Source organism: Lampetra fluviatilis, chromosome 7 (assembly GCF_964198595.1).
Source record: "Lampetra fluviatilis chromosome 7, kcLamFluv1.1, whole genome shotgun sequence".
NCBI lineage: Eukaryota > Metazoa > Chordata > Hyperoartia > Petromyzontiformes > Petromyzontidae > Lampetra > Lampetra fluviatilis.
Window position 1 is genome coordinate 2,049,992 of NC_136281.1, and position 12,557 is coordinate 2,062,548.

The 12,557-nt window shown below is 49.3% G+C and overlaps 1 protein-coding gene across 3 annotated transcripts; it reads left to right on the forward strand.

The window, feature by feature from the left end:
• The first annotated feature begins 377 nt into the window (after positions 1–377).
• On the forward strand, positions 378–12,497 carry TDP1 (tyrosyl-DNA phosphodiesterase 1). Of its 3 annotated transcripts, XM_078858130.1 has the most exons (17): positions 379–774; positions 2,516–2,675; positions 3,310–3,878; positions 3,983–4,026; positions 4,478–4,533; positions 4,765–4,861; positions 6,411–6,445; positions 6,732–6,824; positions 6,911–7,087; positions 7,288–7,366; positions 7,626–7,817; positions 8,273–8,321; positions 8,959–9,025; positions 9,400–9,507; positions 10,317–10,419; positions 10,551–10,668; positions 11,316–12,497. In XM_078858130.1, exons 2-17 carry the CDS (start codon positions 2,569–2,571, stop codon positions 11,387–11,389), a joined length of 1,968 nt encoding a protein of 655 aa, XP_078714256.1. In that variant the 5' UTR covers positions 379–774; positions 2,516–2,568; the 3' UTR covers positions 11,390–12,497. The 3 variants fall into 3 exon arrangements, with proteins under 3 accessions (XP_078714258.1, XP_078714259.1, XP_078714256.1); XM_078858132.1 differs by lacking the exons at positions 8,273–8,321; positions 11,316–12,497 and having other exon boundaries at positions 378–774; XM_078858133.1 differs by lacking the exons at positions 8,273–8,321; positions 10,551–10,668; positions 11,316–12,497 and having other exon boundaries at positions 378–774; positions 9,400–10,362.
• Positions 12,498–12,557: the final 60 nt, after the last annotated feature.

The window sequence follows — 12,557 nt, forward strand, 5'->3', positions numbered from 1 at the left end:
CCGCCCGTCGTTCCTCTGCCCTGCAGCGTCCTTCAGGAAAGCTCCTCCACAGTGTCCGATCTTGACACAGCTGGTGCCAGTCATCGGCAAGTCCAATCAACTCCACATTCTGTAACGCATAAGTCCATCTCTTCTCTCGCCCGTGCCATGCCCGCTTAGCCCCCGGGGATCTATTCGGCCGAACAGAAGCGGTGGCTGGGCATCCCCGCTCCCACCACGCCGATGTCCACCGGTCACGATGTGCCACTAGTGGAGGTGACCACGTCGTCCGGTTGAAGAGGAGCTGGAATCCGCATTTCCCTCCCACGTTCAGCTCCACCGCCCCTACACCAAACCCCCGACTCCCACCAGCAGAGGCCGCCAGGACCCGCGCCACGAAAGGAGGAGAGGGAGCCGAGCGGGGGGGGGTGCAAGAGGAGCGAGCTCGGCCTCGACGCACAGCGGCGGCCGCGCAGTCAAATCGGAAGGGATCCCAGGGTCCAGGCCCCCCAGGGTCCAGGCCCCCCTTTCTCGCTCTCCGTGACCCCCTGCGACTCGGCGGCCGTCTGCGCGCCCACCTCCCCCTTCCCATTCGCGCTCCTCTTTGCCTGCTGCTCGCTTCGCAGTTGAGTTGCTATTGCCGTGCAAGACGAAGGCCTGGGTTGGTGTGTGTGGGGGGGTTGTGAGTGGGGCCCGGGGAACAACAACAACGACGGCGGCAGCGGCGGCGGCGGCGCTCGGCCAGTTGCTCGAGTGACGAGCCGCGTGGCCCCGGCGAGAGTGAAGGAGGAGGAGGTGAGGATTGGGGGCAGGGGGTGGTGAGGATTGGGGGGAGGGGTGGTGAGGATGGGGGGGAGAGGATGGGGGGGGTGAGATTTGTGGATGAGGATTGCGGGGTTATTTGGGGTGAATGGAGAGGAGGTGAGGATGGGGGGGGGTTGAGATTTGGGGATGAGGATGGGGGGGGATGGGGGGGGGCTGAGGATGGGGGGGGTGAGGATTTTGGGGTTATTTGGGGTGAATGGAGAGCAGGTGAGGATTGGAGGGGGGTGGTGAGGATTTGGGGTGTAGGAAGGGAGGGGGGTGGATCGCAACGCGATTGCGATCTGGCGTCAACGATGCAACAGCTGCAGCAGCAGCCAACCCTCGTATATATGTGTATGTGTGCGTGCACGGCGAATTTCTTTCGCACCGTACGTATCCAGTCGGAGGCGCGGAGCCCTTCAACACGCGGGTGGCGACTGCGCGCGCGTCCCGACCCCGTCGGGTCTCGGAATCTCGGCGGGGTTGTCGCCTGGCATGGGGCTGGGATCGTACACCACAACTCGCGTTTTGCTGCCCCATCTCCTCCCCTTGCTTGAGCCCACGTAGTTGGGCAGCAGAGGGCAGCGCAACAAAGCCCCCCCACCCCCATCGCACCGTGCCTCTTGCGTGCCTTGGAAGTATGGTCACGTCAGATCGGCACGGGTTGGCTACGTGCGGCGGCTGGATTGACCCACAACGAGGGCTGCAACGTGGACATAATTGTGTGTTTTGTGTTTGTCGACGGTGGGATCTCGGTAAGCGCGGGGCGTCTGCGCAGACGTTGCATGTTGAATGGGATGCGATTGAGGATTCTTCACAGGCAAGAGACAGGGGATGGGTAGAGCTCACGGGGGACTCGGGATGTGTGGCTATTTGGCCTCTACCTTGCGGCTCTTTGGCTGCCCCTTTGAAATACAAAAACGAAACTTAAATCATAAACGCAATTGAATGTAAAGCTAATTGTTCAAATATGGCAGGGAATGATGGGTCACTATGGAATGTCTTGATGAGGACAAAATTTACGGTCAAAATATTGTTCAAGAATAAGTAAAGGTGGGAGAAAAACGAAATAGACGCAATTTATTCCATCACCAGAATGTGTTTGTCATCTGCTGTATACGAGCGATGTTTGTGTTCAAGTAGCTCTGCGTGTGATGCGGCTCTGTAACTATTTTGGTCAAAGACAAATACAAAACATATACTCTTCTTCCTTGAAAGGTTACCGACCTACGTGCTAGATGGTTAAACAGCTTGGTTACCATGGTAACTCTAAACAATAACAGCAGCATCAGCAGTATTGCTGTGAAGTTCCAAGTGATGTATCGGATCCAGTAGTGCGGATTCACGAGAAGAGGAGAGGAGTGTGAGATGTGGAGAGGTAAGCGGGGCACGTCTACGGAGGGTGGTGAGGGTTAGAGGCATGGGTGGTGAAGGTTAGGGGTGAGGGTTCGGGGATTAGAGTTAAGGGTGAGGGTGGTGAGCTAGGTGGTGAGTTCAGTGGTGGGTGGTAGGGCTGATGTGAATCAGGTTAGAGATGAGAGGTCACGATTCATTCCTTATTTGAGTGAGTGTGTGTGTAGGTGGTGTCGCATCATTGTTATTATCAACTGTCATCGACCAACGAGTTTGAAGCAATATAAAATAGTTCATAGCGAGTGCGTGGAAGGCGTTTAACCTTCGCGTCGCATTTGATTGGATGCAAAGAATGTGAGAGTGACTATCAATCGCCCAGGGTGACGAGGAGGAAGCACCGAGCGAGGTGCCAGCACAGCGCGGCAGGGCGCCATGGCAAGCCGGTACGGAGAGTGGACGGTTTCCAGCAGTGATGACGAGGAGCGGACTGTGGAGTCAGCGGTGGCACCGGCGAGCGGCAGGCATCCAGCCGAGTCCTGGTAATTGCCAGCGGTGTTAACGCGCAGCTCACACACCCCTCGTGCAGAGCGTGCACCGTCTTGAACTGATCGTCAAACTGCTGTCATCTGCCGGTAGAGCATGCAATGAGCGTGTAAACGAATGTCCAACGCACGCTGCACGGCTGACATCACTCGTGTACCAAATATTTGCTGTTGCACCATTTTACCATTTTCAGACTGTGTTTGAACACTCACCTTCCAACTGAGTTTGAAAGCCTCAGAAACTCTGTCCATCTATTGTGAGTGGTGGGGGGAGGTGACACTGTAGCTCTCATTATGATGATTCAATATCAATGCAACTTTCATGTAAAGTTGTGTTGCTATATGCGACTTAAGCTATCAAAACCCGGTTTAACTGACAAAGCAGATGCCCAAAACAAGCCTTCATTATTTGCACATATGCAAATGATTTTTGCTCTGTCTTGCTAACCGTAAATGTCCATATTGCTAATGAGTTACTTTCGAAAACAAACGCGCATTGGAAAACATTTCGTTAAGCATGCCTACGCCTGATTTTTCATAATTTGTAAAAATAAGTATGGTGCATTGGGGTAAAATACCGTTCCTTTCACCTTCAGCTGATGTCGATGTGCTGTGACATGTCACCACGCAGGCAAGGTGAGACAGGAGCAGGAGCGCAGGAGCCACAGTACGACTCGGATGCGACCTTGGTGGATGAAACAGAGATTGCTGCGAACCCAGAGGCTGAGATCGGATCCCTTGGTGAGAAGAGCTTAGCGAATCCGCTTCCCATCGCGCCCTCCCTGCCGGCGCTAGGAGGCAGCGCAGCCAACAAGCGCAAGAAGCCGTCGTGCGCCGACAACAGCTGGACGGTGTCGGATAGTGAAGACGAGAACGACTTGGGTGGCGAGGAGGCTCCCGTGTCCTCTCTCACGGAGGATAAGGGCATCGTCACCACTTCCCAGCACAAGAGGCAGCGACTAGGGTCGGATAGCGGCGTGGTTCCTGTCGTCGAGAACTCTGTGTGCGGTGAGAAAACTCCCCCTCGTGAGCCGGAGCTGCAGGAGCTGCGGGAGCTGCTGGTGCCGCAGGAGCCGCAGGAACCGCTGCCGCCGCAGGACGTGATCGAGGCATTGGAGCAGGCGGCTCCACTGTATTTCTTTCTCACCAGAGTGGCTGGGATTGGGAAGAAGCTGAATAGTCATGCACTGCACATCACAGGTTGGTTCCCTGACCCTGCCCTCATTTTATCGCAGCACAACACGTGCATTTCACTTCGGAAGCCTAGAGATAAAAACTAATTCTGCGTTTCCTTTGTGCACCAGACATTTTATCGCCACTTATGGGAACACTCAAGAAATCTGCACAGGTGAATATTTAAACCTCTTCTCGGTTGTGAGTGTTACTGAGAATAGAATGTCTCTTCCTGGACCAGAGTGTGCGTTGGTTGAAACAAGAAATATAGCAATGTTCGTCTCTGATGGCCTTATGGTCATGTTAAAAATAGCACATTAGCGTGGTGGGAGCCAGTCTCTCCATCGGATGCACCGCTGTTGATTTCCCACAGAGTGGTACTCATCTTATCGAACCCAGAGGGACAATAGATTTAGTTGACACCTGATGAGAATTTGAACTTGCAAGCTTCGGATTTTGAGTCAAGTGCCCTACAAGAGCGTAATATGCATGATATGTTTTGCAATGTCTGCCGTGTATAGCAAATGTAAAGATTTAAACAATTATCTGTGAATGTTGAATACCCATTTGTGTTGTATGCAAGTTGCTGTTGTCTATTGATAATTCTTCCAACGTGTTTGTCACAGTTTAACTACTGCTTTGACATCCCGTGGCTCATGGAGCAGTACCCAGTGGAGTTCCGGTGAGTGGAGGGGACGGGAGCCTGGACCTCATGGTCCCTGCAGATAAATGGAGTAGTCTGATGCCTATGGAAGACCACCCTTGCGTGGCTTTGGAACTTGTGAACCATGTACTTGTCAATGCGGTGCTTCGCTTGCGGTATCTTTTCAACTGTATTCATGTGCTGACGGGCGAGTGTCTGTGTCCACAATGCATGTCTGGATGACTGCGGCACACGTTTTCATGTGAGCAGGTCCTTGCCGCTGCTGCTGGTGCATGGCGAGCAGCGTGCAAGCAAAGCGAAGCTCTTCGAAGCTGCCAGTTTCTACCCGAATGTAACGCTGTGCCAAGTGAGTCTACCCCAGTGTTTCATATCATACACTGGATTATAAAGCATCTAAAAACAACTGAGCCTCAAGATTCGTAATGTGCGCCGTTAAGATAAGTTGAAGAGCATTTATTTATGTTTCCAAATTTTCAGAGGTAAAGGAGAAGAAAAATAGAAGGCACACAGAGCAGAAAGGAAAGTAAGATGACAGTCTGGTGAATGTGCAAATAAAGACACTTCATATAGAGATAAAGTCACAGGCAGAGGAAGACAGAAAAGTCTCGAGCCTGGACTGAAACAAGGGGGAGAAAATTGGTGTTTTTCCACAGAAAGTGGAAGGAAATTCCTGACAAAGGGGGCAGCAGCAGAGAAGAAACAACCTCTCATCGCGAAGAGGTTGACTGGGTTTTTTGAAAGGGAGGCCTTTGTTGCTGGGACGTGTAGAGTAAGACGAGAAGGGGGAGGTAGGTGTCAATTATTGTAGGACCTTGAGGATGTAGGGGTGATCTTGTAGTTCACGTGGATTGGTTGCAGCCATTGGAGGGATTGGAATATTGGCCTGATCTTGTCTTGCTCATGGATGTAAATGAGAAGTATGGCAGCGGCATGCTAGATCATTTGAACTTTTTAGCTGAAGTATTTGGGGAGGCCACAAATAAGAATTGTAGTATTCAGTGTGATAAAGGTGATACAATGTTGATAAGGGCCTCCGCAGCAGCAGCAGCAGCAGATGGTAATGAGGAAATGTGTCTCCAACCGTCACACAACAGCAACAATGTGGTCTACTCCCCCCAATTGAGTGGACAATACTCCAGTGCCAGGCAAACATTAATTCTTCTAGAATAAAATATATTTAACTGCATTGTATGTATCCACAGAAAAAACATGTTTTTGTCAGTCAGCCTATTGGCCTTACATTAACCAATAGCATTATAAAAGCAATCAAACTTGACTGGTTTCAACTGTTTAGGTTGTATCAGCAGTCAGACTTGCTAAATATATACTGTTGGTTTATCAGCTATCTTTGATAAAGGCACTTCTTCAAATAATAGGGTCCTGTCAGCACAAAACTACATTGTACAAAACTCATGATGCACTCTGATGCTCATAATATCTGGTAGATTGGCAAAATTTGCTTTGAAAGTTTGACCACTTTGGAGATAAAGATTGGACGTCGGTTTATTTTTTATTATCACCGATGTTGATCTGTGAAGTCAGTACTTTTACCAGATATATTCACCACGTAAGCAGGCTTCACATATTTCATTCAAAATGTTTATATTTTAACCAACATGGTATCATCACCTCCGATTAGCATGGTTTCCGCACCTCCAACTAGAATGGTCGTTTACGTAGAGTGTAAAAGAAGTTCAACATACATAAAAAAGATATATCAATAGTAACTTCACGTAAATTAGCGTTTGTTTGTAACTTCACATTTCTAAATGTGCACATGTATTCTGTGTCAGGAGACTTGTTGGATAGCTATTTGTATAGTATATACTTTGTAAGCTAGCTATTTGGTTAAACAATTTATGTTCATCATTATCACAAATTCTGTCTTTTTTTAGGCAAAACTGGACATAATGTTTGGGACGCATCATACGTAAGTATCTAGAATGCACGCACAATTGAAAGCTGTGTGTGTGACGCGCAGTCCCGCATAAAGGTTATGCCAGGTTTAAAACCAGATGTGTGATTCGGCCTCTACTCAGTCTGCTGGGAACGGTGTCCCATTGGACGGTGTTAGCCACGTGTCATACTTGTACTCTCGCTATTTGCGGATTCTGCCTTGGGGTCTTTGTTTCCACCTTTGTTCCTCCCCTACCACAGGAGGGAAAGTACGTAACGCGACGTGCTCTTCCCCCTGTCCCTGTTGGCGTGCATTGCAGAAAGATGATGCTACTGCTGTATGAAGAGGGCATGCGAGTGGTCATCCACACATCCAACCTCTTCTTTCAAGACTGGCATCAGAAAACCCAGGGGTGGGTGCTTGTCCACAGTTTCAGTATTCATTGTATGTGGGCATTTGTGTCGAGCTCATGCCAAACGCCTGTCCTGCTGTCTGCAGCATCTGGTTAAGCCCGATGCTTCCTCGGCTGTCGACAAGCGGAGAGTTGCCGGAGATGCAGGGCGAGTCACCCACGGGCTTTAAGCAGGACCTCATTGCGTACCTTAAAGCCTACAGCTCTCACTCGGTCACCTGCTGGGCTGAGCATCTACAGCAACACGATTTCTCCGAGGTCAGGTCAGCGGCCACCTCTATTATCATGCACCGGTGCGTTCTCATTAATGGCTTTTGTGACGGTGTCTTCTGATTGATGGCTGCGGTATCATCTGATTGGTGGCTGGTGTGAGCTGCTGTGTTCCGATTGGTGGCTTTGCGTGTGGTGGTTTGTTATAGTCGATCACTGCCGTGTGCTTGGATTGGTGGTTTTCTGTGTGCAGGGTATATCTGGTTGGCTCGGTCCCAGGCCGCTTTTCAGGCGACAACAAGGAGAACTGGGGTCACCTTCGGCTTCGCAAGGTAATGTACAACTGGAATAACGGGATGCACATCCATGCCGGCCATGTAAACACACGCATGCGTGTGCATTGGGCATATATAGGTGTATTAGAAGCAGATGTGTGTGCGTCTGGATTCTAATGCCAGGGGAGGTGCATTTGTATAGTGTGTGTGGGTGGAATATGGGCAGGTGTGTGTATTGTATAGAGAGGTGTGTGTGTGTGTAGGGAGGGTATAGGATTGTACTATAAGCAGACGTGTGTGTGCATGTACATTGCAGCTGCTGCGCGAGAACCTATCCCCTGTCGAGGAAGGAAATGAACAGTGGCCTCTCATTGGCCAGTTCTCCAGCATTGGTTCCATGGGGATAGACAGCGACCGGTGGCTGCAGACCGAGTTTCAGGACAGCCTTGTGACACTCGGCCAGAGTGGCTCGCCAACCTACAGCTTCAATCGCACACCGCTGAAGCTGGTAAACCACGCACCGCTCAAGAGAATAGGAGCACTCCTGGGGGGAATTATTTGTGAATTTGCAACAGACATGACCCACCTCTCATTATTATTGTGCTTGTTTTCTTAGCCCAGCTTCATTGAGTCTCATGACTTTTTCAGTAGCATCCTGCCAAGCCTTTTCACAGTAGGGGCGATGATTCCTCTGTATTATTCTAATTGAGTCATTTGCTGGTATTTTTTCTAGTTTGACATATTTGGACCATGATGTCAGCACACAATGGGCTACTCTTGTGAATGACTTGTGAACTATTTCGTGAAAATTGAGTGAGAACCTGCGATCTGAGTATACGCCTCCCTTCCTGTGCCCCCCTCATTGTGCCCCCTTCCTGTGTTACCCTCCCTGTGCCCCCTCCCTGTGCCCCCTCCCTGTGCCCCCTCCCTGTGCCCTCCTCCCCTTGCTTCTGTTATGCTCAGATCTACCCTACTGTGGATAATGTGCGGATGAGCCTGGAGGGTTACCCGGGTATGACAGCCCTGTGCTGTAACGTCCTACCCTCCTAGTCCTGGCAAAGCGGTGCATGGTCTACATTCAGTATTAGCAGGGAAACTCCATGAAAATAAACATCAGGCTTTTTTTGCAAATAACAATGGAATCGATACGAAATGTATCCAATCTGGCTGGCTTAGTTATCTGTATGTATATATACAGTGTGCATTACTGATTGTGAGTGTTGTCTGTGAATATTCTTAATGTGAATCTATTTGTGTGTTGGTGTGAGTGTGTGTGGGTCGATGTGTCTGCCGGATTGGATTGGATTGACTCTTAAGTGTGTTGCTCACTGAAGTGTCTTTAAGTTGTACCGTGTGTTGTTTGGCATGATGCTTGACGTTTCGCTCCATGTGCTGCGAGCCTCTTCAGGAAGTGATCATTTTTGCTGAACAAAACACGTTACCACTCAGAAACACATTGGGCACATCGGAGAGCTATATGGGACAACCGCAAAATCCTACTACGCTATCTGCGTGTTGTTGTGCTTCCATTTGTCTGTTGATTTGAGTCTATGTGTGTGCCGTTGTTGTTGTCTATATGAGTGCGAGTGTTGTCGTTTGTGTCTGTGAGTAATTCAACTCGCCACCTTTGCCTCCTCTCTGGATAACAGCGGGTGGATCCCTCCCCTACAGCGTCCAGACAGCAAGCAAGCAGCAGTGGCTGCACTTGTACTTTCAGTAAGATCGCGCACCATCCTTCTGGATGCACGCAACTGTGTGCACACACTTTTGCTCATGTCCATGTGAGAGTTCACAGCATTGTCCTGCTCTGTGCTTCAATAGATCGTGGCAGCTACGGCTGTGCTACTTTATTACCAGGCACACAGCGAGAACTAATAACGTGTTACGAAATCTCTATTCTACCCTTTAGAACGTTGGATCACGCTCAGACATACTGGTCTCCTGACACCCATCGTTATACTACCATACTCTTTGATGACACAGTAATATGTACATTCATCTGCTGTCTAGATTTAGAAGTAAATTTAATTTGAGCCTTGATATTTACCTCCCTTTATCCTCCTGCAAACTCACAATGCACCCTTGGCAAGCCGCTGGTTGTCTGAGACATGTGGCCGCACCCAGGCAATCCCCCACATCAAGACGTACCTACGCATCTCACCGGACTACACCAAGCTCGCCTGGATACTGCTCACCAGGTAGAATGATGCAGCCTCGAGCCCTCTTTGTGTTCTAGTTGAAATGCCCAGTGCCTAGACAGGAACCCAACTGCACTGCAAGCAAAGCCTGGTTTAGCTGTCATAGTTGAGGTCCGAATGGGGACTGGTGGTCCAACTGCAAGTCTCAGAATGTTGTGGTTGATAGAGAATACTGCTCAATGAGTTTGTCAACTCGGTGCTCCAAATTTGTATGGGTGTGGTAGCTTTGATAGAAAAATTCTGACGATGCTGTTAAGGCTTAACTCGAGATCAATTCTACGGCAATCGTTACTGGCCGTGGTTGCCGCACCCCTTTCCGTTGTAAACATTTATTTATGCTAATCTGGTGAATATGGTAGCTGTCTCCCATACTGGGAAACTGGGAAGGCAACTTCTGAACAGGTCACAAAGGTCATGTGAGTACTTAAAGTCTTTAAAACATTGTTCACCAAACCTACCTTTTCCATTGGTTAGACAGAACTCTTTGTCACCCCATGCCATTGCCGTACCAATTCGCCATAGTTGCTCAGAGCAAATACATTGCTGCTAGTGATCATTGTTGGCAGTGATTGCCCCATAGTCTTTCAGCACAGCAGCTGTTTCTCTGCCAGATCCTGCAAGTCGGTTAACTAGTGGTCAAGGATGCAGGTAACGTACTGTAACTCGCTGTAACTTACCGTGACGGACATGTGATAAGGAGGCATGTGTGCGAAATGGTTCAGCTATTTTAAATATTGATTTTAAGAGTTGGGCATTTGTTTTAGAGACGTATATAGTAAGGTGTGTGTGTATGTTTGTTTCTGTGCAAGTGCCAATCTGTCAAGGGCAGCGTGGGGGAGCTATGAAAAAAGGGGCAACCAGCTGATGGTGCGATCCTACGAGCTGGGAGTCCTCTATCTTCCCACTGCATTTGTACGTCCCCTCTCCTGCACCACACTCCAACACCGTGCGAGTGCTTCTGCACGTGCGTGTGCGCTCGTGTGTTGTGTGTACTGTTCTGATGTGGTCTTGCCCGTTGTGTGTGTCTGTGTGTGCGCGAGTAGAACCCAAGTGCAAAATGGTTTCCTGTGGGACGAGGAACAGTCATGAAAAATGCTGAGGGGGTTGTTCCTTCCTTCCCGGTGCCCTTTGATCTGCCGCCAGTGCCGTATGACAGCAACGGTAGGACCATTTTTTGGGTGGTATGGGGCAGACGGCTTGGCACAGTGCCCGAGTGCTGTCGGGATGGGGTTCTATTTCAGGGGTTGGCTGCTGTTGCCATTCTTGTCCAAGTTGAGGTCCTCGTGCAAGTGCTCTGAAGCTGAACTTTTGAAGCAGGCATTTAGACTCGCTCACCTGTGTACCAAATTCACCTTTGTTGCTGGGAAACAAGAAAAGCAGAGCAGCTGACTGCTTGTTGTCTAAAGAGGTGTTTTAGAATGTTGTTCTTAACCTTGGAGGTTATACACTCACACGAAAGTTCCCCACATCAAGTTGGACTGAGAGGTTTCTCGAAGTCAAGAGATAACATTTTGAATCAACATTTAATGCCTCTCAATAACTTTGGACATTTTCAAAATTGTTAAGCAAATGAACAAGCCGTAGATTTTACAAAAAGATCCCCCCATATTTAGTTTAGTCCAAGAGACATGTGAAGCTGAGCAGATTACGAGTCACGGCCCTGCTGTTTGCCACTATGTACCACCACCCGCGTGTTGCTGTGTGCCGCAGTGTGCTGCGTGCCGCTAAATGCCACCACATGTTTTTGCGGTGGACCACCGTTCTTGTTTCCCTCTGCTGTGTGCAACCTTTGTGCTTCTTTGTTGCAGACAAACCATGGATCTGGAACATCCCTTACACGCATGCGCCAGACTCGCACGGCAATGCCTGGGTGCCTTCTTGAACCACGAACCGCTCCCCTGACTGACCCGCCAACCTGGCCCTATCAGCCACCTCACAGATTTTGCCAGTGCTGTACCTCTTTATATTTCATGGGTTAGTTGTCAGTGGGTGCAGCCTCACTAGAAGTTAGCTCTCAGAGTCTGCCCACCCAGAATAAACTAGCCAACTACCCATCGCGTATCTGGTTAGATTGCGTAAATGGTAGTAGCCATAGTATGGTATTTCATGTGAAGCCAAGTGTGAATTTCATGTTTTTAAGTGTCGTGTGGATGGAAACACGTGTGACGAGGACCAATGGGAATGAGTTTTTTGGCCAGCTCCCATGTTGGAATCACAAGGAGAGTGCTGGCTGGCTTCTATGCTGGGCCTACATCTTGCGTTTCATTCATGAACCAGAAGCTCCAGGCTAGTGTGAGGTCTTGAATTGCAGTGTTCCTGACTGTGTTACGCCTTGTATTTGTAGCCTTTTGTACTCTCATATGTTCGTATATTTTTTATAACATTCTGTAGTGGACAAAAGTATTAATAAAGGCTGTGTGCAGTCTCTGCGGAACCCACAGTTGGTTCACCGTGAACAGTTAAGAACTGTCTGTGATATTCACCCGAATAACAGCCTCGCTGAGTCTCACTGAAATTTTTGCACTCTGCACTGCGATTAGTGAGTGGTGAGGGACCAAGATCTGTCGGGGTTGTGGAGACCTGGGACCAGTTCTAGAAAACTTGAATCCTAATCCTTCAATGGAATTTTCCTTTGCAGATATGGCCAGTGCCAGGTGTCTTTTTCAAGGGAGACCCAGATTTAAGTACGGTACAACCTGGATCTCAGTGCAGTACATCCAAAGGTGTTCACTACGGGGGACGTCTGGCAAAAGCAAAACTCTTTGGCACGTGTCGTGACGGGTACTGCAAGATCTGACCATGTCCGTCCAGTGCTCGCCGAGCTGCATTGGATTCCGATTTCTCAACAAATACAATATAAGGTCGCACTCATCATGCGCGACGTGCTTTCCACCTTGATCTCGTCAAGGAACATAAACTTTCACGTGACCTCCAGTCATCCTCACAGCGGATTTTGGCTAACCATTGAACAAAGACGGTCACTGCATCGCGCGGCGCTTTCAGATGCGCTTCAGCGGCCGTCGGGAACGTTCTTCCGATATTAGGAAGCC